At 44.0% G+C, this 23739-nt stretch overlaps 2 protein-coding genes and 1 pseudogene across 3 annotated transcripts in view; 2 read left to right on the forward strand and 1 right to left on the reverse strand.

The window, feature by feature from the left end:
• ELP1 (elongator acetyltransferase complex subunit 1) overlaps positions 1 to 5813 on the forward strand; it is a 36340-nt gene extending 30527 nt beyond the window's left edge. Inside the window, exon 36 of the mRNA XM_014258727.2 lies at positions 273 to 5813. Coding sequence (XP_014114202.2) covers positions 273 to 340 — 68 coding nt within the window. The 3' untranslated portion in view covers positions 341 to 5813. The remainder of the gene's footprint in view (positions 1 to 272) is intronic.
• Positions 5652 to 23650, reverse strand: APTX (aprataxin). 2 transcript variants are annotated; one of them, XM_014258728.2, is made up of 8 exons: positions 23329 to 23650; positions 22545 to 22681; positions 21762 to 21808; positions 19783 to 20094; positions 18288 to 18347; positions 15179 to 15405; positions 6333 to 6436; positions 5652 to 6032 (listed from the first exon to the last, which is right to left on the reverse strand). In XM_014258728.2, the coding sequence occupies exons 2-8, from the start codon at positions 22672 to 22674 to the stop codon at positions 5878 to 5880; spliced, it is 1035 nt and encodes a 344-aa protein (XP_014114203.2). In that variant the 5' UTR covers positions 22675 to 22681; positions 23329 to 23650; the 3' UTR covers positions 5652 to 5877. The 2 variants fall into 2 exon arrangements, with proteins under 2 accessions (XP_014114203.2, XP_087910807.1); XM_088054681.1 differs by lacking the exon at positions 23329 to 23650 and adding an exon at positions 23166 to 23293.
• Positions 6445 to 10445, forward strand: LOC148184473 (uncharacterized; annotated as a pseudogene).
• Positions 23651 to 23739: the final 89 nt, after the last annotated feature.

A 23739-nucleotide genomic window follows, 5' to 3' on the forward strand; every position in this document is an offset into this window, starting at 1 on the left:
ATGATAAACAAAATGTATTAGCCAACAGTAGCTTGTTAAGCCGCACAAACCCTGTAGGACCCTATGAGAGTGTGCTAAAGATAGAAATAAAGTGAAGTTCACTTTTACCTCCATGAGGACTCCATGAATATTCTGAGCGGATTTCCATTAGATATCAAGAGATTTCTCAGCATCCTTTGATTTAAGAAAAGTGAACAAAGTAGTTGACAGCTCTTGAAGAAACTATATTGCTGTTACCCCCTGTTCTGACGCTTGTTCCATTTGCCTTTCAGATCCAGAAGTACTGACTCCACCAAAATTCAATAAAAATCTACAGTGGAAGCTGCATCTTCTCCAGTAACCAGAAGCCAAGGAATTCCTCTGGACTCTGAACTCTTGACTTTTCACATAATTTCATGATATCTTTGCAGAAGCTGTTGCTGTTCTGGTGTTTCTGATACACTGTTCTTAGGGCTGTGCGAGTGAAGGGTCCCTCTGCCTGGTGCAGCTGTGACTGGGACCCGTTTGGTGTCGCGCTTATGGGCACAGCCACTCACATCCACTGCAGAGGTGGCTTGTGAGGCTGGGGAGCAAGAGGATACGCAGCTCTGAAAGCTCCTACCACTATTCCCCCTTCTGGATGAAGCAATCCCACCAGTATTGGATGGGTTATCTTCCCTGCCATCCCTTCCTCACAGAGTTGATACCTGCCATGATGACAGGGCACATTTTAAGCACTTCAGCCTGCTTTAGAAAGCTCGCCTGTAAGACTGTAGCAATAGCAAATGGCTGTAGTTGCTGAACAAATTTTGTGTTTTCTCTGCTGAAGCTGGGTGTTGCTGATACCAGATTTTCATCATTGCTTTGTTACATCAGAGTGAATCCTGCAGTGCCAACAGCCATTGCTGTATTGAAACTGGGCCCATTCACACCAGGGAGGGCTTGGACAGAGGAAAACATGAATAAAAGCAGGGCAGTGGCAGTGTCACGCTCTGCTGGGTAATACCACCCTAATTATCTGAGATCAAAGATAGTCTAACGCTGCTTTATGACACTGACAGATCAGCAGGTGTTCCCTGATAATGCTGTGCACTATTGCAGAACTATGTCATCTGGAAACTGGTCTTGTGCTGAGAATTAGGTTTTACCCCAGAATACTTCTGTGATCTGGTGCGAGAAATAATAGCAGCAGTTCTGGGAGCAGAGGAAGGAGACAAGGCTGAAAACCTTTCCATTGGTAGCATCCCCTTCCTGGTTAATTTCGGCCTGGTTGCTGCAGTGTTCAGGCCATTTCTGCTGGGTGCTGCAGAAAAACACTGCACAAACAAGGTGCTTTACTGTATGTTGGGGGTGTTTAATAGCACAGCAGCAAGCTGTGTTCTGACTGTACAGCATGACCATGTCCAGTGCTGCAGGTCACTGCTCTTGTGTGGCAAGAACTCCATTGAATTGGGGTGGCCATTTGGTCTTGCACCATGTTGTGCTGTCTTGGGCTTGCTGGAGGGGAGTGGTAAAAGCCTTTTGTCAGTCTGAAGCATTGGAGCACATCTTGTTTCCACTTGTTCAGAGTTGCATGGCCTGTTCTGGGTTGTGTGGGGACAACTTAAACTTGTCAAATACTGTGACTACACTTGAAAGAGATTCTCCAAGAGTAAATAAAGCGTTTTGAGATGGCAAAACACATGAAAGGCTTTCCAGGGCAAGACTGTTTCAAAAGATCTGGTCTTCAAAATGGTAGCAGAGCAAAGTCTATGGTGCAATACAGAAGCTGTCTACTAGATCTGGAGAAAGGGTTGATGAGGGAGTCTGTGCTCCTTTGCAGAGCACTCTGGCCCTGCAACTGAAATGTGACACACCAGTAATTCCTGACATTGCTAAATCTGATGCCAGGAAACGCTGAGGTCTTGCACAACCTAATCTGTTGTCTAGAAAGAGAACACAAGAAAAGGTAAAATTGCCACTGGCTTACTGAGCATTCATGCTTGTGCCAAAGTACATGTATGATTTCTTTTGCTTTTCCATCATGGTGATGGTGAAAGCCAAAGACTCTTTTGTGTTAGGTGTGTTTTCTTCTCCCATCACAGCAAAACCCCTTTAAATCTGCCATCCAAGTGAAAGACCAGTCTTCTAAATCACTCATCACTGAATTCTTACTGTCTTCCCCTACACCTTTCCTTCCCTAGTGTTCTTGGAGTAAGGAGCAGTGGAGCTGGGAGCAGCACCCAGTGTGAGTGAGTCTTGAGGGTGGATGCCCTGCTTACTACTTCTGCAGTTGCTGAACCTTAGTTTCTTAGCAGCAGCTAGGAGTCAGCTTTCCCTTGATTTCTGCTGGCATATTCTTTTGCTTTCTTAGTGATGCATGTAATCTTGAAATATACTCAGCTTCAGTTACTGGCATTACAGACACATTGAATTTGCTCTTTTGAATTCTTTGGAGGCTCCTACAATAACCAGCAATGGAAGTAAGCCATTAATGCAGAAATATGGAGTTAACTTTAAAGATATCTCAGCCTCTGAGCAAATGTGGCTGTATGGAAGCCTGTTTCCCTTGTTGGGTATTTCTCACCTCTCTGCTGATTAGCTTCATTAAACACAAAAGAAATCCCATCAAGTTCACTAGGAACTTTCATGAACAGTAACACAAACTGTGGTTCGTTGGAACAATAGATTATAGGTTCTTAGATAGCCGGTGATAAACGCACCTGCAATATACAATTGTATAGTGCTGTGTACAAGTGTTCCTGGGTATACTCCAATGGAGTCAGAGTCACAGATCTTTCCAAAGAGGCATCCCTGCTCTGGGGAAGAGATCAGCAAGACCCTGGACTTGTCTGCAAGGTGGTCATGTTCTCATCCTCTGCCTTGAAGGCTTTCCAAGAATAAATGTATTCTTTTTGGGAGAAGCAGAGATGAGATTACAGTCAAATATTCTGTAACTGCAGTTGTAAATGGAGAGGAGGGGGAGAGAACCACTTTCTGTGTCAATGAGTATTGAGAAATGCAAGGAGAGGACAAAGGATGGAACACAACACTTGCACCACTCTCTTTTCCACCTGGATGGCTGCAGAGGCAAGGGCCATCTGGCCCTCCACCTGGTAACCTGTCATTCCATCACCTACCATCAGCCCATGTTAATCCTCTCACCACGTTTCTCATGGCACATCTCATGGAAGGTCCTTTACCACGTTTTTCTTGGCTTTAGGCCTCGTTCCTATAACAATATTGCAGAATACAGCTCCAGAAGAGATCTAATTACAGCCAGGGGTGGAAAGAAGATGCTTTACCATCACTGGCTGATGAGGATTAAAATTATGCTGCTGTTTTTAGGCTTTCTTCCAACAAAGATGTCGTATTGGTTGCTCACAGTCTCCTGTATGGACTTACCAGGTGTAGATGAAAGATTGGAGGAAGGCTGTGGGTCCCCTGCAAAGGCACACATGAAGTAACTTGTGACAATGTCTACATTTCCTGCCTTGGTTTCCTTCATGGCCTTGAGGCTACCCCTATAGGCAGCTGCCCCTGGCTGCCCCTTGTTGGCTTCAGAGAGCTTGTACACTCTGCTGCCTTCCTGCAGACCTTTCCCATACAGTGGTGACCTCACAGCGAGTGCTGGACCTGCAGCCATCCCTCCCCCTGGGGTTAGCCCTGGTGGCAGTGGTTCTCCCAGTGATGCCACTGATTTACATCATACACAGGCTTGTCCTTCTCAATTGTGCTCCACATTTCAGTGTATGGCAACTGTGCCTCAGCTGCACCGTTCCCATACAGATGGATTGCAGGTGTTTATGCTTCACTCTGACCTGCCCTGAGAGGCACTAAAACCAAAACTCCCACCCTGATGTGATGGGCCATGAGCACTGCATTTCACTGTAAAGAAGCATGGCTTTCCTCTCTGGCCTATGTCTGCCATTAGGAAGACCACAGCCCTCCAGCATTCACAACTGGCTTTGGTCCAAATTAGTTCCTGTTGCAAAGCTTTAGCACTTTACCTCTGGAGCCAGCTGAAGCCCTAGTTTGTGTCAAGAATGAATTCAGACTGGCTGTGCTTTTCTTATTGTTCCTTACTCTCTTAAGCTTTATTTTGTAATTTGAGGAATATTATTATTGATGTCAGCAAAAGTTGAATTGTGACTGGTGTTTTAAATTAGGTAATGGCCAACCCTTCACCTTACTGTACCCTGTTCTGGTGAAAGATGAATGATTTAAGAAAAGATTTTGCACAGTGAGTCATAGGAGAGTGATAAATACTTAAAAGACCCAGAAAGGTGGGAAATGGCAAGGTCTTGCAGAATAGTTTTGAAACAAGTAGAGGAAACAGACAGAAATCTTGAATAAGATACTGAACACTGCATTTGGCAATGTTCCAAATGTTTTACTGAAATTAATTAAATCACCTAAAAAAGCATCCTTTAGATGAACTTAGTTCATTATAATGTGAAAACCACATCTCTAAACAGGCGCAATTAATTTGAAATGCATTGTACCTTTAAATTGAACCAGGCAAAAGATTGTCCAATAGCTATTGAGTAGGCAGGTATTTAGACATCAGGTAAGTGCAGACTTAGGTATTTTGAAAATATCTCAGCTACACTGCTTGGCTAGAACTGGGTGTGCTGTCTCTGTGGATTCACCATCCAGCACCCATCTACGCACAAGCATGAAATAAACATGACCCTCTGTGAGGATTGGCTTCTTGCATACCAGATTGAAAGAACACATTTTTGGGGACTACTTTACAACAGAAACATCTTTATTCTTTTCCAGCAACAGCAACTTACTATTTGCCCCATCTGAGTGGGAACAGCAACATGCTGCTGGCATGGGGGAATGGAAGAAGAAGACACTGTCTCCCCACAGAAAGTGTTACTGTTAGGAGCAGCATTTTGCTTGTATAGCAAAAGCTCTGTGCACTCTCATTGAAAGCCATTTCACACAGAGCATCTTTCTTAAGTCAGAACTGGGCTTAGGACGAATTTGAACTGTACAAACCAGATCGGGAGTCAGGAGATTTTTATTAGTACTGTTCTGCTGCTTCTGCAAGTTCACATCTTCACAACAATCAAATGATAAGAGGCTCGCTAAAATCCTGGTTAGAGAAACAGCGGGATTAAACCACAGGATTTCTGTACCAGCCTCAACATATGAAGACAAGTAGCTACAAATCTTGATAGCTTTATTACTCTGGGGAGCAGTAAAGCTGGTCATTGTGTATTACATTTCATATAAAATGTTTAAATACATCCTTGTACCCAAAAGAGATTGTTTGGAGCACTCAGAGCCTGAGCAGTGACTGTCCTGGCACCCTGGTGAGGGGCAAAGCCCACTCCATAGCTGAGGGACAGTTCAGCAGCACTGAGCTGTCAGGCCTTTCAGTGGCACAGCAAAGTGGGGACGATCAGCTGCTGCTCCTTCCCCTCCACTGGCAGTACATTCTGGCAGCCACACCAGTGCTTGCAACATTAACACACAGGAGGAACTTCAGTGAAAGGGAGAAAACATCAAGATAAAGACCTCTAAATAATTGTTTCTTTCTCAGTGGAAACCAAGATCTGGGCTCAGTTCAGCTCCTGAATTAAAATAAATCTTTTCATCCAAACAAAGCACTTTTCCCAGACTTCAACTCACTGACAGATTAGTGTAGCCGTACCACAATAAAGCTGCAACCAAAAAGCTTCAATTTCAGAAATCACTTTATTTATATTTTTAGTAGGGAAGAAGAAGAGGGCTTGTTTTTTTTGTTGAAGCTATTACTAAATTAGCGTGCTGCTGTTTCCAGGCTACTTTTCCACACATTGTATTTGCAATTCCAGTTAATAAACACACATTTCCATTAACATTTTGTAGTCTTTGTGTTGGCTTGAAATCTGAAGACAGACTGGAAGATGATTTTTTGCAAAATCATTTTGGCCAATGTTTCCTAAGATGTTCCTTTAACTGTGGGATTGTGGACAGCTGTTGTTTACAGCGATGGCATCTGAGGGGAAGTTTGAGAAGTTCAGAGGTATGGTCTTTCACCATCACTTTTCCCTTGCTTCTTACCATCTCTATCACATCTGGGGATAAAAATAAAGAGACCAGAGTATTGATACCATGCAGCATCATGAAACACATGACACTACAAATCTTTCTGCACTCTTCTGCATGCACAGTGTGTCATTGCTGCATTCTATTTTAAACCAGCCACAAAATTTGTTGACTTTTACTCAGTCCTACTCCTCAATGTCTTAAATTAAATCAAACTTTTCCCTTACTGCAATAAAATGTGTAACTTGTACATTTGTTTGGAAGAAAAATCCAAAGCCAGAACCTGCAAGCAGGATTATATGTTATGAAATACTTTTTCTAATCATTACCTTGAGAGTTTAAGAAGTAGTCTGTAGTAAAAGAATTCCAGTGCTTTTTGGTTTTCAGAGCTGGAGAATCAAAATCCTGACTGATTACATGCAAATGTAGCTGACTGAAAAAAAAAATACAATGGAGATATGAGAGAAAAAGGTTAATGCTTGAAGTTGTTCTGCGTAAGTTGCATCAGTTGCAAAGATGATTCAGCAGAGTGCCAGCCTTGTGGGTCAGTCCTGACCCTGTGACAGAAGAAACACAGTCTGTTCTGGAAGCACTGTCTCTTGCCAACCATTTCACTCATAAACAGTCTGCATATTCCACTGGCCCCTCACTGCAGTCTATATTCCTGCTGATTTCCAAAAAGGGGGAGACGGTAGTGTTAGCAAACCAAAGGTTTATTAAAGGTTTAGTAATAAACCCAAGGTTTTATTATTTGTAGAGAAATTGAGTGGGACTTGATCAGGCTCAAAAACTTCATTCAAGAACTGGAGAACAACTGACTGCAGTATCAACTGGCACTTGAAATCTAAGGTCTGGATTTAGACACAAGACTCAAATCCTTGCTCAGTATTAGGCAGGACTTGACAGGTCTAGGAGTCAGTCTCTAATCCCACACAGGTGCCCTGGGAGGGGGATGCCCTAGCACTGGCAGCAGTGCTCCTGTAACTGGGACTGGACCCCAGGCATCCCACAGCCCCAGGCACCAGCCTCTGCTACAGAAGCCCAACAGGGGTTTCCCACTGTGCCCAAGATGCCCGTGCATCAGGATCTATACAGCAGTGTGGGGCAAAGGACTGTACACCAAACTGTCTGTAGTGTAGAGGAGGACTGCCTGTTCCTTAGCAATGCCAAATCTCCTCCTGGATTTAACCCCCAATCTGTGTAACCGGAAGAACAGCATGTCCACCACATGACTCCTCTAGGTCTTACCTTGTAGGGGAATGTGTGTGTGGCTTGCTTCTTGAGGCCACGGCTCCTTGGAAGGCCTGCACAAGCCTGACTTTGAGTTAGCATGAGTCCTTGGCACAACATTCAAACAAAGGTAAGAAGGAACTAAGTGCTAATGTGGCAATAAACAGGATGAGAATTCACCATGTAGCTAAACACAAAATGTATCTTCTGAGGCTTGTGTGTTATGAGCTAGACCAATAATAAAGTAGAAATTAGCACATGAACAACAGCAACTATCCAATCATTACAGAACAAGTGTCGCGTGTTACCTTACTAATGCTATAAAACTGTTGCTGAAACTGCAATAAAGTGGAACAAGCAGCTAACTCATACTGAGTCGTCTCTTGATTCCCGAACCCTTCTCCTTCAATTGGCACCCAAACAGGGACCTCAAAAAGCCTGCACGCTGCCTGAGGACCTTATCAAGAGGCTCAGTATTGCAGAAATGCACTAAGAATCCAATGGATTCCGGAATAAGGAGAGAAGGCGATTCGGCACAAAGAGCCTGAGAGAGATAAAGAGGAACTGACGGCTGTCCTCCAAAGTGCCGGTAAGACCGCTATCTCAGGAAATGGATAGAGAAGCAGCATTATCACTGCTGGCAGAATTTCTCACTAAGCAAGAGGTCAGTGTAAGCACAAAAAAGCTCCAAGAGTTGTGTAAGTGGGCAAAAGAAAAGGGATTCATGCAAGATCCCACAGAAATCTTCAGCCATACTGAGTGGCGTAAGATTGGAGATGCCCTACGGGATGCTACTATTGATGGCAGTAAAACTGCTAAAGAATTTGCTTCCACTTGGAGGGAAGTCATTCACACCCTAGATCAGTATCAAGCTGAAAAGCATATGGCACTAGCGGCACAAAAAATGCTGGGAGGGGAAGACACAGAAGTGCCAGCAAAATCAAGCTCTCGCTTATTTACTGATCCTAGTCCTGCAAAAGACATTGAAGTGTCTATTAAGGCTAGTGCAAAAGAAATTGCCAATCAGGTAACAGAATCAACCTCGGTAATACCAAGCGTGCCCCCCTTATCTCCTGTGAGTGAACAGCACGACACAGGGACAGGGGGCGAGGCCTGTACATCTTCCCGGTACCATACAAAGGACTCAGATGAAGAAAGTAAAGCTGATGAAGGTGACGAAATACCCTCCGAAGTCAAAGTCACAGTTTCAAAAAAAATAAAGCCATCAGATAAACTATTGGAAAAGATAACAAAGAAAATGGGCAGTCTGAATACCCGTGAAGGGCAGCCAGTAGGTGATACGGTAATTACCACCTCAGAGGGAATGAAGATAGGACCAGTTGAACCTCATAGTCACTGGTCTGGAGTAATCAGGGATGCTATTATAGAAAGGCAATGGGAAGCTGCAGCTGCCTGTTCCCCACATGCTTATCCAGTGCAGCAAGTGGCTCTTGCTAATGGCCAGCCAGGAGCACGCTATTCATACTTTGAGTGGAAATTAATGCAACAATTGCCAGCTACAGTTACCCAGCATGGACTCAATTCGGAGCCCCCCAAGCAAATGATCAACTATATTTTTGCATCGAATGTTCTGTCACCTGACCATTGCATGGCCACAGCAAAACTATTACTCACTCCTTCGTAATATGTGTTATGGGAGCGAGAATGGGAATCAGGCTGCAAGAAAGTCTTGCCACATCAGCTGACTGATCCTCTTCATGGCACCACCATCGATAGGCTGATGGGAAAAGGCATCTATGCATCAGCAGCATAGCAGTTGCAATTTCCAGCAGACTTGTATAATGCATCCGCTGAAGAGGCAAAGCAAGCCCTCTGGAGGATTCCAGCTGGTAAGAAAGCACCAATTTATACCACTATCAAACAAGGAATAAACGAGTCTTTTGACTCTTTTGTCAACAGGTTGGTCACCTCACTCAATCAAGCAACAGACTTAACTGCTGAAGTACGAGAGCAATTAACAAGGACTTTTGCATTCGAAAACGCAAATCCAAAAGCCAAAATGGTATTAGCTACTCTTCCACACACAGCTGATTTGGGAACCATGTTAGAACGAATGGCCCACTCAGTATATCAACAGCAAGCAGCGTTTCTGTAGGAAGCTGTAGCAAGTGCTGTGAAAAAGCAAAATGAAACAGTGATGGAAGTGATAATCAACCAGACCCAAGCTTTTGCTGCAGCTCTGAAACCTCTTGTGAAAGGGGGTCGTCCTCGACCGACGGGTGCTTGTTTTCGATGTGGAAAAACCGGGCATCTACGTAAGCAATGTATGGGCAATGTCTGGTGTGATAACTGCCAATCCAATACTCACGCTACCAGGGCTTGCCGGCGCTCGGGAAACGGACGGAAAAGTGCGAAAGGCAGCCGCACGCAGACAACAGTAGCAGCCCCCCAGACACAGAACTATGCCCCGCAACCACAGGTAGCTTGGGAATCGACCTGGAAACAGCAGTAGGGGTTACCCTTATCGACAACCAGCCGCAAAAGATACCAACAACCTTCAAAAGTCCAATTCACTCTTCTAAACATGGGGCATTGTTGATAGGACATTCACTGGTGAGCCTAAAAGGGATTTTGGCGATAGTCATTGACGCAGACCATACTGGAGACATTCAAATTGTTGCTTATACACTGCAACCGCCTTTGTTTATACCTCAAGGCAGTAAAATATTCACAAATAATTCCCTTTCAAAATCTTGTATCTGCAATGATGAAAGGATCACAACCTATGCAACCCATGAGAGGAGATGCTAGCTTTGGATCAACAGGACCAGTTGCGTGTTTAACACTACGAACGCAAGACTGCCCAGTTCAAAAGACAACCATTATAAATGGAAAAGAACAAATAAATTTGCAAGCATTGTTAGATACGGGCGTGGATATTACCATTATTTCCAGCAAAGTCTGGCCACAATACCGGCCACTTCAAGAGACAAAAACTGCCATCGATGGTGTTAGAAGAGTGTCTGCAGCTGCCTCGGTCACACCCAATCCCCTCATATTTGTACTTGAAGGAGAAAAGGCCCACGCCAGTAGCAACAATACCCTTTCCAGAAGGTATGTTTGCCCTCATTGGTCATGAATGTTTAACCCAATGGGGAGTGGTACTAACTACGCCAGACTCAGTTTTCTCACAGCAGCCCCTGCAAGGCAGCCAGCCCCATTACAGCTGACTTGGAAAAGTAATGATCCTGTGTGGGTGGAGCAGTGGCCACTAAGAGAAGAACGGCTGCAGAAAGCACATGAGTCAGTTAAAGAACAGCTTAATGCAAGGCATATCAAACCATCAGTCAGCCCATGGAACACGCCCATTTTTGTTATACCAAAGAAATCAGGAAAGTGGAGACTTATGCATGATTTACAAAAAGTCAATGAACAAATACAGTCCATGGGAACTTTACAACCAGGACTACCCTCACCAGTAATGCTGCCACAAAAGTGGCCGCTGTTAATAGTTAATTTAAAGGACTCCTTTTTTACTACTCCATTACATCCGGAAGATGCAAAGCGATTTGTGTTTACATGGCCTGCAATCAACAAAGAAAAGCCCAGTGAGTGATATGAGTGGATTGTACTGCTTCAAGGAATGTGAAACAGTCCCACCATATGTCAGCTGTTTGTTTCCACAGCCCTGCAACCAATACAAGAACAGTGGCCACAGGCCATCATTTACCATTATATGGATGACATTCTCATTGCACAAGAACAACCTTTTACACATAATCAATTAGAAACAATTAAACAAGTGTTATCCACTGCTGGACTATAAATTGCTCCTGAGAAGGTCCAAAAAACAGCTCCATGGAAGTACTTAGGGTGGAGATTAGTGACAGCATAATACATCCACTGAAAGCAACACTGAGCTGCGACCTACGCAGTCTTACAGACATTCAGACCTTAATGGGTGACCCCCAATGGGTACACACCGTCATCGGCATCACCAATGAAGATCTTGCTCCTTTGAGACCCTTATTAAAAGGAACTGACCCTGCTGCTCCTATTGTTCTCATGGTAGAACAACAATGCATTTCTCACCTTGCTTCTCTGCTTGTCAGCCGCTGGTCTTCACAGCACATCCTAAATCTACCTCTTTGCCTGCTCGTTATTTCACAACCCTCATCTGTGTGTGCCGTCATTGCTCAATGGCAAAGAAAAGCGGGGGAGAGTACCTGGTCTACATTCTTGAGTGGGTCTTTGTATCAATTCAACCCAAGCGTAGCCTACAGACCCGAAAGGAACAAGTAGGGGAGACAATTAAGAAGGGTCGCAATTGCACGGTTGCCATCTTGGGAAATGAACTGGCGAGTATCCATATTCCAATGAATGCTGCTGATCTTGAATGGACAATGCATCACTCTTACCCCCTTCAGATTGCATTATTAGCATATAATGGGCAAGTGTCTACCGAAGTTCCAAAAGCAAAATCATTCAAATGCTGAAAGATCACCTCTGGATTCAGCTGCCTAAACACTCATCAACTCCTCTAAATGAAGGACACACCGTTTCTACAGATGCCGGTAAAACAACCAGGCGAGCAGCAACTGTATGGCAGCAACAAGGATCTTGGAACTATCATATTTTGCATGCCAAACAAGAAGACTCGTTTCAAACACTTGAATTAGCAGTGGTCTGCTGGGCCATGAGCCAGTGGACGGATTGTTCCCTGAACATAGTCACAGATTCACTGTATGTTGAAGGCATCTTACAAAGCATTGAGGACGCCTTTATCAAGGAAACTCAGAATAAATAACTAATGCAACTGTTTCAACAAGTACAGCAAGCTACACAACTAAGATCGACTAAGATCGGCACCATATTGTATGATACATATCAGAAGCCATAAATTTCAAGAAGGCCTTGGCCTTGGCAATCATCTTGCAGATTCATTAGTTAGTTGGGTTCAGAGGAAAGCTCCTCTCAATCAGTTTGAGGCTGCTCATATGGCTCACGAACAGTTTCATCAGAATGCAAAAGGCCTAATGCAGTTTTTGCTATTGATTTCCAAGGCACAGGGAATTGTGCAAGCATGTCCATAATGCAGTCACCTTGGACCAGGGATAGGGATAGGAGTCAACCCTAGAGGGCTAAAAGCCCTGGAAGTATGGCAGATGGATGTTACCCATATTTCTGAATTTGGCAGACTGAATTATGTACATGTTACTGTAGATACCTATTTGAAATTTGTATGGGCTACAGCCTAGACAGGAGAAAAGAGTTTGCATGTAAAGAACCATTTAACCCAATGCTTTGCCATTATGGGGGTCCCAGAGTGAATTAAGACTGATAATGGCCCTGCGTATGCCAGCGACAATATTAGAAAATTCATGCAGCAATGGGGAGTTGAGCATGTTAGAGGCCTTCCAATGGGGCAAGCAGGAGTGGAAAGAACCAACAGAACCTTAAAAGACTATCTTAATCAATTTAAAAACATTTCTGACCCAAGAGAGAAATTAGATAAAGCCCTTTTTGTGCTTAACCATTTGTGTGCTTTTGGAGATTGTCAGGATCCCCCAGTTGTTGTACATAGTGGATGTGTAAAATCAGGTGCTGTAGCTAAGGAAGTGTTTGTTCATTACAGAGAGCCTAAAACAGGACATTGGATAGGACCAGCTAAAGTCCTATTTAATGGCCAAGGCTATATGTGTGTTGATACCCCTACAGGACCGTTATGGGTGCTGAGCAGATGGACGTGAGCCGCGATCAACCACATCAACAATGGAGTACAGCAGCCAGAGAACGAGAAAACAGACGATGGCAGCTTGCCCTTGAACCCATAGTGAGAGACATCAACCAACTTCTGGGTGTACAGGTTGACTGTAGGGATCCACATATAGAAGGCACTTTATTTTCTGCTTTGAGACAAGTGACTGTATCAAGACTAGTGGGTACAGAGGGTCAGTGTTGTAAAGCCACACAAGACCTGTGGATAAGAATTGTGTGGAGGTTGAAAAAGGGATTTGTGGGCATTTCAGAGATCAGCACCTCAACGAGGGTGTGTCAGGTGTTACCGAGCAAAACACCACATAACTCCACTTACTGCATTATTGTATTTTTCAAATCGTTCTTTTACACAAGCAGAAGCTTTGGCACTGTGGGAAAATTTGGCCTCCTTAGAAAGAGCCAGTATAATATTTGAAATTCAGCAGGTAGCAGCTTTAGCAAAACTTGCTCAAAAAACTAGAATAATTGCAGTACAGTGTGGGAAAAACGTATCATTTCTGATACGCCACACCATTTTACATGACCAGTGGGAAAGAGCTCAAGATGGTAATTGGCATTTTCATTTTAATAATGCTGCCCTTGATGACAATGGCCATGTTAACTAGAAAGACCATAGACCCACGGGAAAATGTGTGGGTTTCACTTGCCCGAAGTTTAAATACTACGACCTTTTGTGCCAGTTTGGCTACACCTCAGTCTCCCTTCATTACTTGTCTGATTGGTGTCACGATGAATGACTCAAGATGGGCTTTATTAGATAGGGCAATGCATGAAACTCAGGGCACTTTTAAGACAAGGCATTTAGGGAATGGATATAACAACTTTTCACAATGTATGGAGAATTATGGTATCTGGGATGATCGCCTCCCGGAAGGCCCTGAACCTCAAGAAATTGACTTAGCAGATTCATTAAATGCAGCTTATTGTATTTACCTAAATGCCAGCAAAAGCTCGTGTGCTGAAGGCACTGAGCGAGGATGTGGGCAATCTAACATCACAACGTTGACAAGCCTAATTGGCAATTTTTCCCAGTGGTGTGCTAAAATGGTGAGGAATACAGCAAACCCTGTATTTGGGACTCAATTCCCTCGTAGACTACCAACAGGTTATTTTTTAATTTGTGGCAATAGGGCATGGGCAGGCATCCCACTGCGACCTGTTGGAGGCCCTTGTACAATTGGAACACTCAGCATGGCGATTCCACATCATCATCCTAATAGCACATATCGTGTCAGATGGAAGAGAGATCGTAGTCAGATTTTGAGCTCTGACTGTGATGATGATTTGAATTTATGGAATGCTTGGCAAGTGTTTTTTGCTTCTGCTTTTTTACCAGGTGCTGCCACCACTAGGGTGTATCACCATATAGAAAAACTTAGTTGTTGGGTTGTGAAACGAGCAAATGGTACTAGCAGAGTACTTTCTGAATTAGCTGATGATTTGTCACAAGTGCAGCACGCAGTACCGCAGAATCGAGCAGCCATTGATTTTTTATTGTTAGCACATGGCCATAGATGTGAAAACTTTGAAGGTATGTGTTGTATAGATTTACAAAATCATTTAAAATCCATCCACAAAGAAATTCAAGAGCTTATGCATCATACCCAGAGAATAAAGGAAGATGTGGGATTTTTTGGGATTGATGGCCTAGCTAATTGGCTTGGATTGACAGGATGGGTTAAGAGTTTGTGTAAAACAGGCCTATTAATCATTTGCGTTGCTATCATCAGACTAGCATGTATTAGTTGTGCAATATCCATAGTGAAACACTTGCTTGTGAAAGTAACCAGTGGCATGGTTGTGCAAAAGAAAAACAGGGGATTGTAGGGGAATGGCTTCCTTCTTGAGGCCATGGCTCCTTGGAAGGCCTGCACAAGCCTGACTTTGAGTTAGCATGAGTCCTTGGCACAACATTCAAACAAAGATAAGAAGGAACTAAGTGCTAATGTGGCAATAAACAGGATGAGAATTCACCATGTAGCTAAACACAAAATGTATCTTCTGAGGCTTGTGTGTTATGAGCTAGACCAATAATAAAGTAGAAATTAGCACATGAACAACAGCAACTATCCAATCATTACAGAACAAGTGTCGCGTGTTACCTTACTAATGCTATAAAACTGTTGCTGAAACTGCAATAAAGTGGAACAAGCAGCTAACTCATACTGAGTTGTCTCTTGATTCCCAAACCCTTCTCCTTCATTACCTCATACTGGGAATAGCATGGTAACCCAGTCTGAACTCCAGGCTCTCTCTGGCAGGGCACTGTTCGATCATTTTTTGCCCAATGGCATGCATATGTTCCAGGAGTTCAAGGTGGTCCCTGGTGACTGACTTCAGGCTTGAAATGGGGTCCCATGGTAAGATAAGCCAGTGGTAACGTGCTTTGGGATATTTATCCTTGATGACTACAGTCTTTCCATCTTTGTAAACCTTTGAAAAAACAAAGTAACTAGATTACTTTCTGATTGAAAGTTAAGTACATTATTTCTATAAACACAATATTTAGTGAAGAGATGGTATCCAACGAGAACTTTTGCTAGAATTAAGTTCCTCCAGGATAAGCACCCTCTTCCGTAACATATCCCAGATAGCTATAGAGAGGTGTTCAAGCATCCTTTTTCATATAATTTATTACAAAAGGGAAAAAGTTCTCTGATCTTACTTTGTATTAAGTTAACCATAGCTACAGGTGTATATGAACTCTTGAAAATCACCTGGACTGAGATACCAGTGAGGCCTAGGGAACTCTAATTCCATCAGGCTATATTCAAGCTCTGCAGCCACAAACAAAACCACTGTACTTAATACAGAACACAGGGCTGAAGATATCTGGAGTGAAGCACAAATCTCAGATGTGCTACCAGCCATGTGCTACAGACCTCCACCAGCATTACAAAGACAGAAATATTGAAGTCTGAGCTATTGCAGTTCATCCTACCCAGTGTGCTGCTTCGTAAGATCACTCACAAGAAGAACAAATTCCTGTCTATCATGCCCTTTTTCCTGTTTTCATTTTGTTTTGCCTTCTGCAACAATTCAATGCAGCTGAGGAAGAGAAGTGGTTGGGAAGTTTGTGGACAGCAATAAAAAGCTACCAGGTTGTGATGCAGAAGCTGTGTATTGTGTCTCTGGTCTCTTAGCAGTGCACCTGCTGATGAGAGATGGATGATGCCTACGTCACCTCTGCTAATTATTCTTGCATGTTTATATACAAATCAGTCTTACTCTACAGGAAGGAAGATTAAAGTTCTATTGGTACACAAATCATAAGACTGATTCTTTCAGCAGCAAGATATTTTAAACACATCTAATAGTGTCTGCTCCTGCTTCGAGTAGGAACAAGATCACTTCCAAGTCTTTTCCGAAGAAATATTGCCATTTAATATTTCATTAAAAAGAAAATATAAGAGTTCTATTATTTGTGTATTCAGATTGAAACTATAACTAATAAAGCTAACCTTCACTCATAAACAGTTATTTCATTTATGCCTAACATTAAAAGAACAGTTTTAAAACCTGCTTACATCTTGGGTCAAGAAATCCCTGCTTTGATAGGTATACAGAATTCTGCTTCAGGGATAAAAATTAAGCTTCATGTTTAAAAAGGAAGCATTTCCATAGTTTTATCATCCCCTATAGATAGACTCCTTGGAAAGTGCTAGCACCCAATTCCAGGACAATAGGCATACAGTTCTCCTGTAAATCTATGGAGTTCAACACTTCACACTTTAATTTAATAAAAAAAATCAATGAAGAAATAGGAGCCTTCTGTTTAATTATCACGTTGAGGAACTGGCTCACAGGTTGGGCACAAAGGGTTACAGTGAATAGGGTGACGTGAGACTGGTGACCTGTCACTGATGGGGTTCCACAGCCCTGTGCGCTTCAACATTTTAGTAAATGACCTGGATACAGGACTGGAAAGAGTAGAAAACTAATTTGCCAATGACACTTGATGACACAAGAAAAGTTGATTGCCAATGATAAGTTTGGAGGAACTGTCAACTCCCTTGAAGGCAGGAAGGCCCTGCAGAGAGAGCTGGACAAATTAGAAGGCTCGGTAGAAGTTTAACAAGGCAAAGTGCTAGATTCTGCACCTGGGATGGGGCAACCCTGCACATACAGAAAGACTGGGCAGCAAGAAGCTGGAGAGCAGCTCCCTCGAGTCCTGCCAGTGGGAAGCTGAACATGGTTCAGCAGTGCCCTGGCAGCCAGGAGTGCCACCTGTGTCCTGGGGTGCATCAGGCACAGCATCACAGCGGGGCAAGGGAGGGATTGTCCTGCTCTGCTCTGAGCTGGGGCAGCCTCACCTTGAGTGCTGGGGCGGGTCTGGGTGCCACAATAGAAGGTATAAAGCTCTTAGAAAGTGTCCAAAGGATGGCTAAGAAGATGGTGAAGGGTGTTGAAAGGAAGCCATATGAGGAACAATGAGGTCACTTGGTCTGTTCAGCCTGGAGGAGACTGAGGGGAGACATCATTGCAGTTACAGCTTCCTTGTGAGGACAAGGAACAACAGGCACTGATCTCTTCTTTCTGCTGACCAGTGACAGGACTTGAGGAAATGGCCTGAAGCCGAGTCAGGGGAGGTTTAAGCTGGATATCAGGAAAAGGTTCTTCACCCAGAAGGTGGCTGGGCACTGGAACAGACTCCCCAGAGAAGCTGTCATGGCACCAGGTCAGACAGTTCAAGAAGCACTCTCCGATGCATGCTGTGATTTCTGGGGATGTCCTGTGCAGGGCTAAGAGTTGGGTTCAATGATCCTGACAGGTCCCTTCTAACATACACTGTGACTCTAAATTATTTTCAGACTGAGACTGACCATCATCTGAAGGGGCCCAGTGAAGCCAGGGGCAGATTCTGTCAGCTGACATAAAGGTGTGAAAGTTAAGAATTTGCTGGAAACCAGGAAACTGCACTAAGAAACAAGACAGTGCTGACTGCTGGAGAATGGGAACCTCTGTAGCTTGCTCAGCTTCAAATGATAACGCCATTTTAGTTGGTTTCCCTGAGGAAACAAAGCAACTGCACAGCTTGCCTGCTCTCCTATAAACCTTTTTGAAATCTGTTGGCCAAATAGCTCTCTCTCTGTGAGAGAGCTCAAAGATAATTAAGGCAATGCCACTTTACAAAATCAGTACAGTAGAGACTCCCAAATTAATGTTACTACATTAAGAGAGATGCAAGTATATTTCAGCCCTTATGCAGGACTCCACTGATTAACCAGACTGTTAAAGCAAACTGCAGAAGGAAGAAAGCTCACTTAGCTTTGCTAGACAGGATCTACTGTAAAGTACAAATATACAGCTCTCACCTGCATTTTTGGATCTTGCATGGAGCTCTTTAGACCCTGACTCCAGTGTCCTAAATGTTCCTATAGCACAGAATGGGGAAAAAAAATATAAAATAATTAATTATATAATTTATTATTTATGATTTATTATCAAATATATGTTATATACTTTAAAAGATTCAGTTAAGAGCATTCATTAGTATACAGCAGTACAACAGCAGTACAGTAACAGCTGAATGACAGCTCAATTATTTCCCTTCTATAAAATGCCAACACACCTGCTCCAATTGCCCCCAAAAAGCCAGTTTTGAAAATATTTAATGAGGTACTGTGAAGATGGAAAGTTCAATCTTCCAAACATTGGAAGTTTAACAACAGGGAGCTATAAACGTGTTTAAATTTAATAATTTGCCTGCACATGTCCTGGCACAAGGCCCTCTGCTTCAGGGATCACAAGAACCAAAGAAAGAACAAAGATCTCCATTAACTGTCCTATCCCACGCTGCTCAGCACAGAACAAAGTAGTTGCAGTGTGGAGCCTTATCCTTAGATGTATTGATTTTTTTACATTGTGCAGTGGCTTGTAGAGAAATCAAGAAAGGTACAGGAAGATCAAGCCAACACAAACTATTTCTTAACTTGGCTATTGAACACCTGCTGAAAGGTGTGCCTTGAGTGCACCTTTTTCAAAACAGATGTTTTAGCTATTCAGATCAGCAATGAAATTCATCATATTCTTATAAAGGAAGACATTCATAGTGCTGGCAGGGAAACAGTGTGAGTCATCATCTCCCTGCTCATTCCACCACAAATCTGGTCCTAATAGAACTAGCCCAAGTCTACAAATGAAGTAAGTAGTTAACTCACAGCAACCTGAGACTAAAATTTTGTCTTAAGGGGTTTTATTTTTGTGCCTTCTCCTCCAGCACTGCACTAGTTCCAAATGCATTAAGGTCTTTTATTTTGACCATGTCACAGGGCTAAAAACTCCCTTTCAAAGATTCTGGCTGGTAACATTCACTAATGTAAACATGGTTCTGACATATGGAATGAACAAAGCAGGAGAAGAAAAAAAGCCCCATGCAATTACAAAAAAACTAACTTGAAAACAAAAAAGGCTCAGGTTGTTCTGTTCTCCATGCACTTGCTTTTAGATAACCACTCAAGAGCCAGCACAGTGTCCTTGGATGACTCCAGCTAAATGGAGCTCACATGGCCTGTCCTTCTAGCAGAAACTGCAGCAGAAACTAGAGATTAAATCCTCATTTGCTACAGGGAAGCCCCCTCACAAACACCTAACCCTCAGGTCAGGTTAGAATGGGTACCAAGTAACTTTCTTAGGGTCTGGATGATGTCAGGAGTACATAACACCTCTCATGCTCTGTATACTTTGAGGATTTGTGTTCACCTGAGATGCCTGCCACCAGCAGAATCCACAAAAGTAAAAGACCATGTCTACTCATGGAGGAGACAACCCCAGGAGAAACAGCACAAGTATTAATACCAAAACACTTGCCTTTTTGCTTGAAGTTCCTTCATGTGTAGATACACTGATACTGCTTAGCTTCGGATTTGTAGAACTGCCTTGTGTATCCACCACCTCCAACTTCATTGTTTTTCTGGGCACAAGCTCTTTATCATCATTCTCACAGGAGTCCTCATGTGGCATCTTATCTGCTTTCGGAACAGTTTTCCCAGACTCTTCGGCAAATTGTACCGTGTAGGGGTAAAGGTTATTCACAATATGCAGAACTTGGCCTGGCTTCATTTTCACCACCTCACCCTTGCCAATATTCACAAGATCAACACTAGTTGGGTTGACTCCTATCTTTGGTAGACATAAAAAGGAAAAAATAGTAGAAAATTATTTTGTAAGTGGAATTGCCACCTTCTGCCCAGTTCTCCTGGAATACCACTATCCAGGAAAGCAAATGCATTTTGTATTTACTGCCCACCCTTCCCACATCAGCCTCCGTGACCAGGCAGTGCAGTACCGTGGACATCTGTTTCTGTCCCAGTGCTGCAGTCACAGCTGTCAGCACACAACCTCAGGGCCTGGTGTCACAGGGAACCTGGGTCTGCAGCAGCTACAGAGTTACAGCGTCACTTATGCTGCACTTCCTTCACATATCAGCAACCTATTAAACAACTAGTAACAGCAGCAACTATTTCTGTGGAGTAACGGCAGTTTTAGTGACTTATCTTAGTGCGATCACACTGTGGTATAGGCAACCTACAGTGATTACTTGATGGATTTTGCCTCATCACGTGGGTGACGCTACAAAAATTAGGACTCTTCAGCAAAATGCTTTTGGTTAATGTTTATGCATGAAGCAGGCTTTAAGAAATCAGCTTTCTCCTGTGACTGTTTAATTCAGTCAGAGAGTATTTCAACAGCTATGTCAGTGCCATACCTGCATGCTTCACAAGATGGTACTATACCTCTCTCTTGGTATTCATTGTAATGAAGCACGCACCTGATTTCAGCTGGGATCTCTTTAGTCTAGAGCTTTGCAGTTTCACTCAGGTCAAGGATGCTTCCCATCAGCAAATGAAAAATCAAACAAGTGATCACTGGAACCTTCTGCCACACACCTGTCATCTGGGGAACGACTCTTCAACAGGTAGAGAAAACATACTAGCACCCACCACCAGAAAGTATTCCCCATACTGAGATTCCAGTAACACAGTACTGAAATCATGACTAGGGCTGATTTCTGTGAAAAACTGTCCTCAATACCTCTGCCAGATTCATCAGATACCCATGATATGCCTGTGCTTAGTGGGCTCTGGAAGCATTTTGAGAGAAGACATTACCCCTCAGTAGGTAGAACATGTTGTGCTGTCCACACTGGCTGATGCTGCGGGCACACAGACAAACACCGGCACCAGAAACCTTTCCCTTCATATTATTTAAGAGATACTGAGTCTCCTAAGTGTGAGGGAGTAGTTACCTCCATCCATCCAGTAACATGAGCATTCCTGCAGTGCTGTCTCACATCCCATCCCTTCTCATAAGTAGGGATGGGTTATCATAAGTAACCACATCTCTGGCTCTACCACCCCACTAACAAAAACCTTCTAAAACTGCGTAGTCCCATTAACACAAGAACTCCAACCTTATACAAAAGGCTGCCTCAGCTTATGAAACTTAAGGCTCAGGAGGAAGATAAGCAAGTTTAGTAGAGGAAGTCCAAAGCCTCTCAAGTACAGCACCTGACCTGATTGAGGACTGACAACGGCATTCCCTGATACTGCAAGTTTGGCTGTCTTAGACTGGAGCATATCTTGAAGGAATTTGCAGTCTTTCACTGAGGTGCACAAAGAAAAAAGTTGACTTCTGAGGGCCACTTGCTATAACCTCCCTTGGTGATAAGAAAGCTTCAGGTCCCTCAGACCCAGTGATCAGAATCATCACTTGGAGCATTTGTGGAGTTAAGTACAACTATGCCAGTAAGTATCAGAAATACTGTAAATCCATACATAAAAACATACCTGTTTAACTGTGACATACCCTTTGTTACAGTCTGCTTTTAACTGAACTGGAAAAGAAAGAACAAAGTGTCATAAAACAATGTAAATATAAAAAGTACTCTGCTGAACTACCCAGTGTAGAAAACACTCCTCTTTTGAAGATCTGTTTCTTTCTAGAGCTGATCTTTGTGAATGTATGCCAAGAATATTTCTGCCTCACCTCTTCTTTCCAGGACAGCAAGTAAAACAGAGCCAACCCATGCACTGAGCCAGGAGTGGAATTACTTTAGAACAAAGGCAGATTCTGTTGATGTCTTATACATATTCTTGACATTCTTACCAGCCATTTGTGACAATCAGGCATAGAGCAAGACTGTGTCTAGAGGCAAAGAGGGCAGGGAAGGTGTGCAGTATAGGTGTATAGGTGACAGGTATTTTCATATATTCTCCAGTATCATATTATTCTATGTATAAAATAACACGTCATGCTAAAAATCATTTGGTGTAGTACTAGGGAGAAGAAGTGCTGCTCACAAAGCAGGTATGCAGGCAGTGAAGCAAAACTGTGGGCCTGGGAACTCACATTAAGGTTCAATGATTATGTTTTAAACATTTAGTTTATGGAAGTGGACATCTTGTCACTGGGTGTCTCTGATTTTTTAGGTCCCAGAGATCTCTGTAAGTGCTTATTAAATAGGCTTGATGACTTCCAGAACCAGGCAACACTGCAGACCACACCAAGGAACAAGGCAAGCTCAGCTACTGCTGCACACAGAAAGCAGGATTTGAGCTAAATCACCTTACCTTGCTGCCGTGAACACTTTTTATCCGTTATCCCAGTCTCTGGGCCACGCCCAATTACCACGGCTTCCAAGTGTGGTAGTTTCACTCGCTGAGTGCATTTCTCTTTCCCCACGAGCCAGCACACGTGCATCACTGTGCTATAAAGCAAAATAAATAGTGTTACAAACACGCCACTTCCCGATGGCCCACCTTCCTGTAGAAGAGGGTCCATGAATTCTGCTGCCAGCCCATCCATTTGCTGAGCCAATTTTGCTAACTTGGTTCGTGTTCCTGAAATTCAAGGCAGAGCACGTCACCAGTACTTGTGCAATCTAAGAGCAGGTTGCTATTGAAAGAGCAATCCTGTTTTCCTTCCTACACTACCATACATTCTTGCATCCATATATGGGAAAAATCGAGTGAATTGATTGTTCCATCTGACAGAAGAGCCTAGACACAAAAAAGCTCAATTTGTTTCCCACTGAATCAGAGTTCACCCGACAGATTAACTTAACCACCAAAACAAGAGATTACGAGAGTCAGGACAGCTTCATCCAGCAACAGTCAACACACGGACCACGCTATGAAACCTTCAAGTTTACACTAATTTGACCCTGGACGGCAAAGATCCCCAGCCCTCACCCTGCCCAATGCTCGGCGCTGTTCCTCCCAGCTCTGTGGTGGTGAGCTCATCCCGGCGGAAATCAAGGCTCCGTCCCCAGTGCAACACTGGCATCGCCACACACCCATTTCCATAGGCCCCGTTCCCATGGCAACACTGGGACAGACCGCCCCCCCCTCTTACCGCGCGCGCGACGTTCGCGCCGCAGCCAATCAGCTGCTGCAGCGCGTCTCCCACGTGACCAGGTAGCGGCTCCCGCCGCGGCGCGTGGCCAAGCGCAGGCGCACTCTGCACGCTCACACGAGGGTGGGCGCCGGGTCCTGGCACAGGCGCAGTAGCGTGGAGTACGCCGGGCCGCAGACCGGCCTGTGAGGCGGCGCAGCTAGGCCCGAGTAGGGTGAAGGGAGAAAAGGCGCAGAGCAGTGCCGAGAAGGCGGCGGCCGGGCCGGCGTCCCGTAGCCGGTGCAGCTCGGTGTCTCCGCGGGCGGGAGCCGCCCGGCGCGCAGGCGCGACGCGAGGCAGACGCTGGGCAGGGCGGGAGCCACCGCCCGCGCGGGGCGGGGCTACCGCGCAATGCGGGCGGCGAAGGCGGGC

The sequence above is a fragment of the Pseudopodoces humilis genome, chromosome 4 (genome assembly GCF_049639895.1).
Source record: "Pseudopodoces humilis isolate 2021_Gansu_Grassland_sample_001 chromosome 4, ASM4963989v1, whole genome shotgun sequence".
NCBI classification, from domain to species: Eukaryota; Metazoa; Chordata; class Aves; order Passeriformes; family Paridae; genus Pseudopodoces; species Pseudopodoces humilis.

Coding starts and splice junctions, on each gene's coding strand:
- APTX (XM_014258728.2), bottom strand. CDS start 22,674: ATGCACGTGTGCTGGCTCGTGGGGAAAGAGAAATGCACTCAGCGAGTG. Junction 18,348..19,782: donor AAGGAACTTCAAGCAAAAAG/GCAAGTGTTTTG, acceptor TCTGTGCTATAG/GAACATTTAGGACACTGGAG. Junction 6,033..6,332: donor CTACTTCTTAAACTCTCAAG/GTAATGATTAGA, acceptor TTTTATCCCCAG/ATGTGATAGAGATGGTAAGA.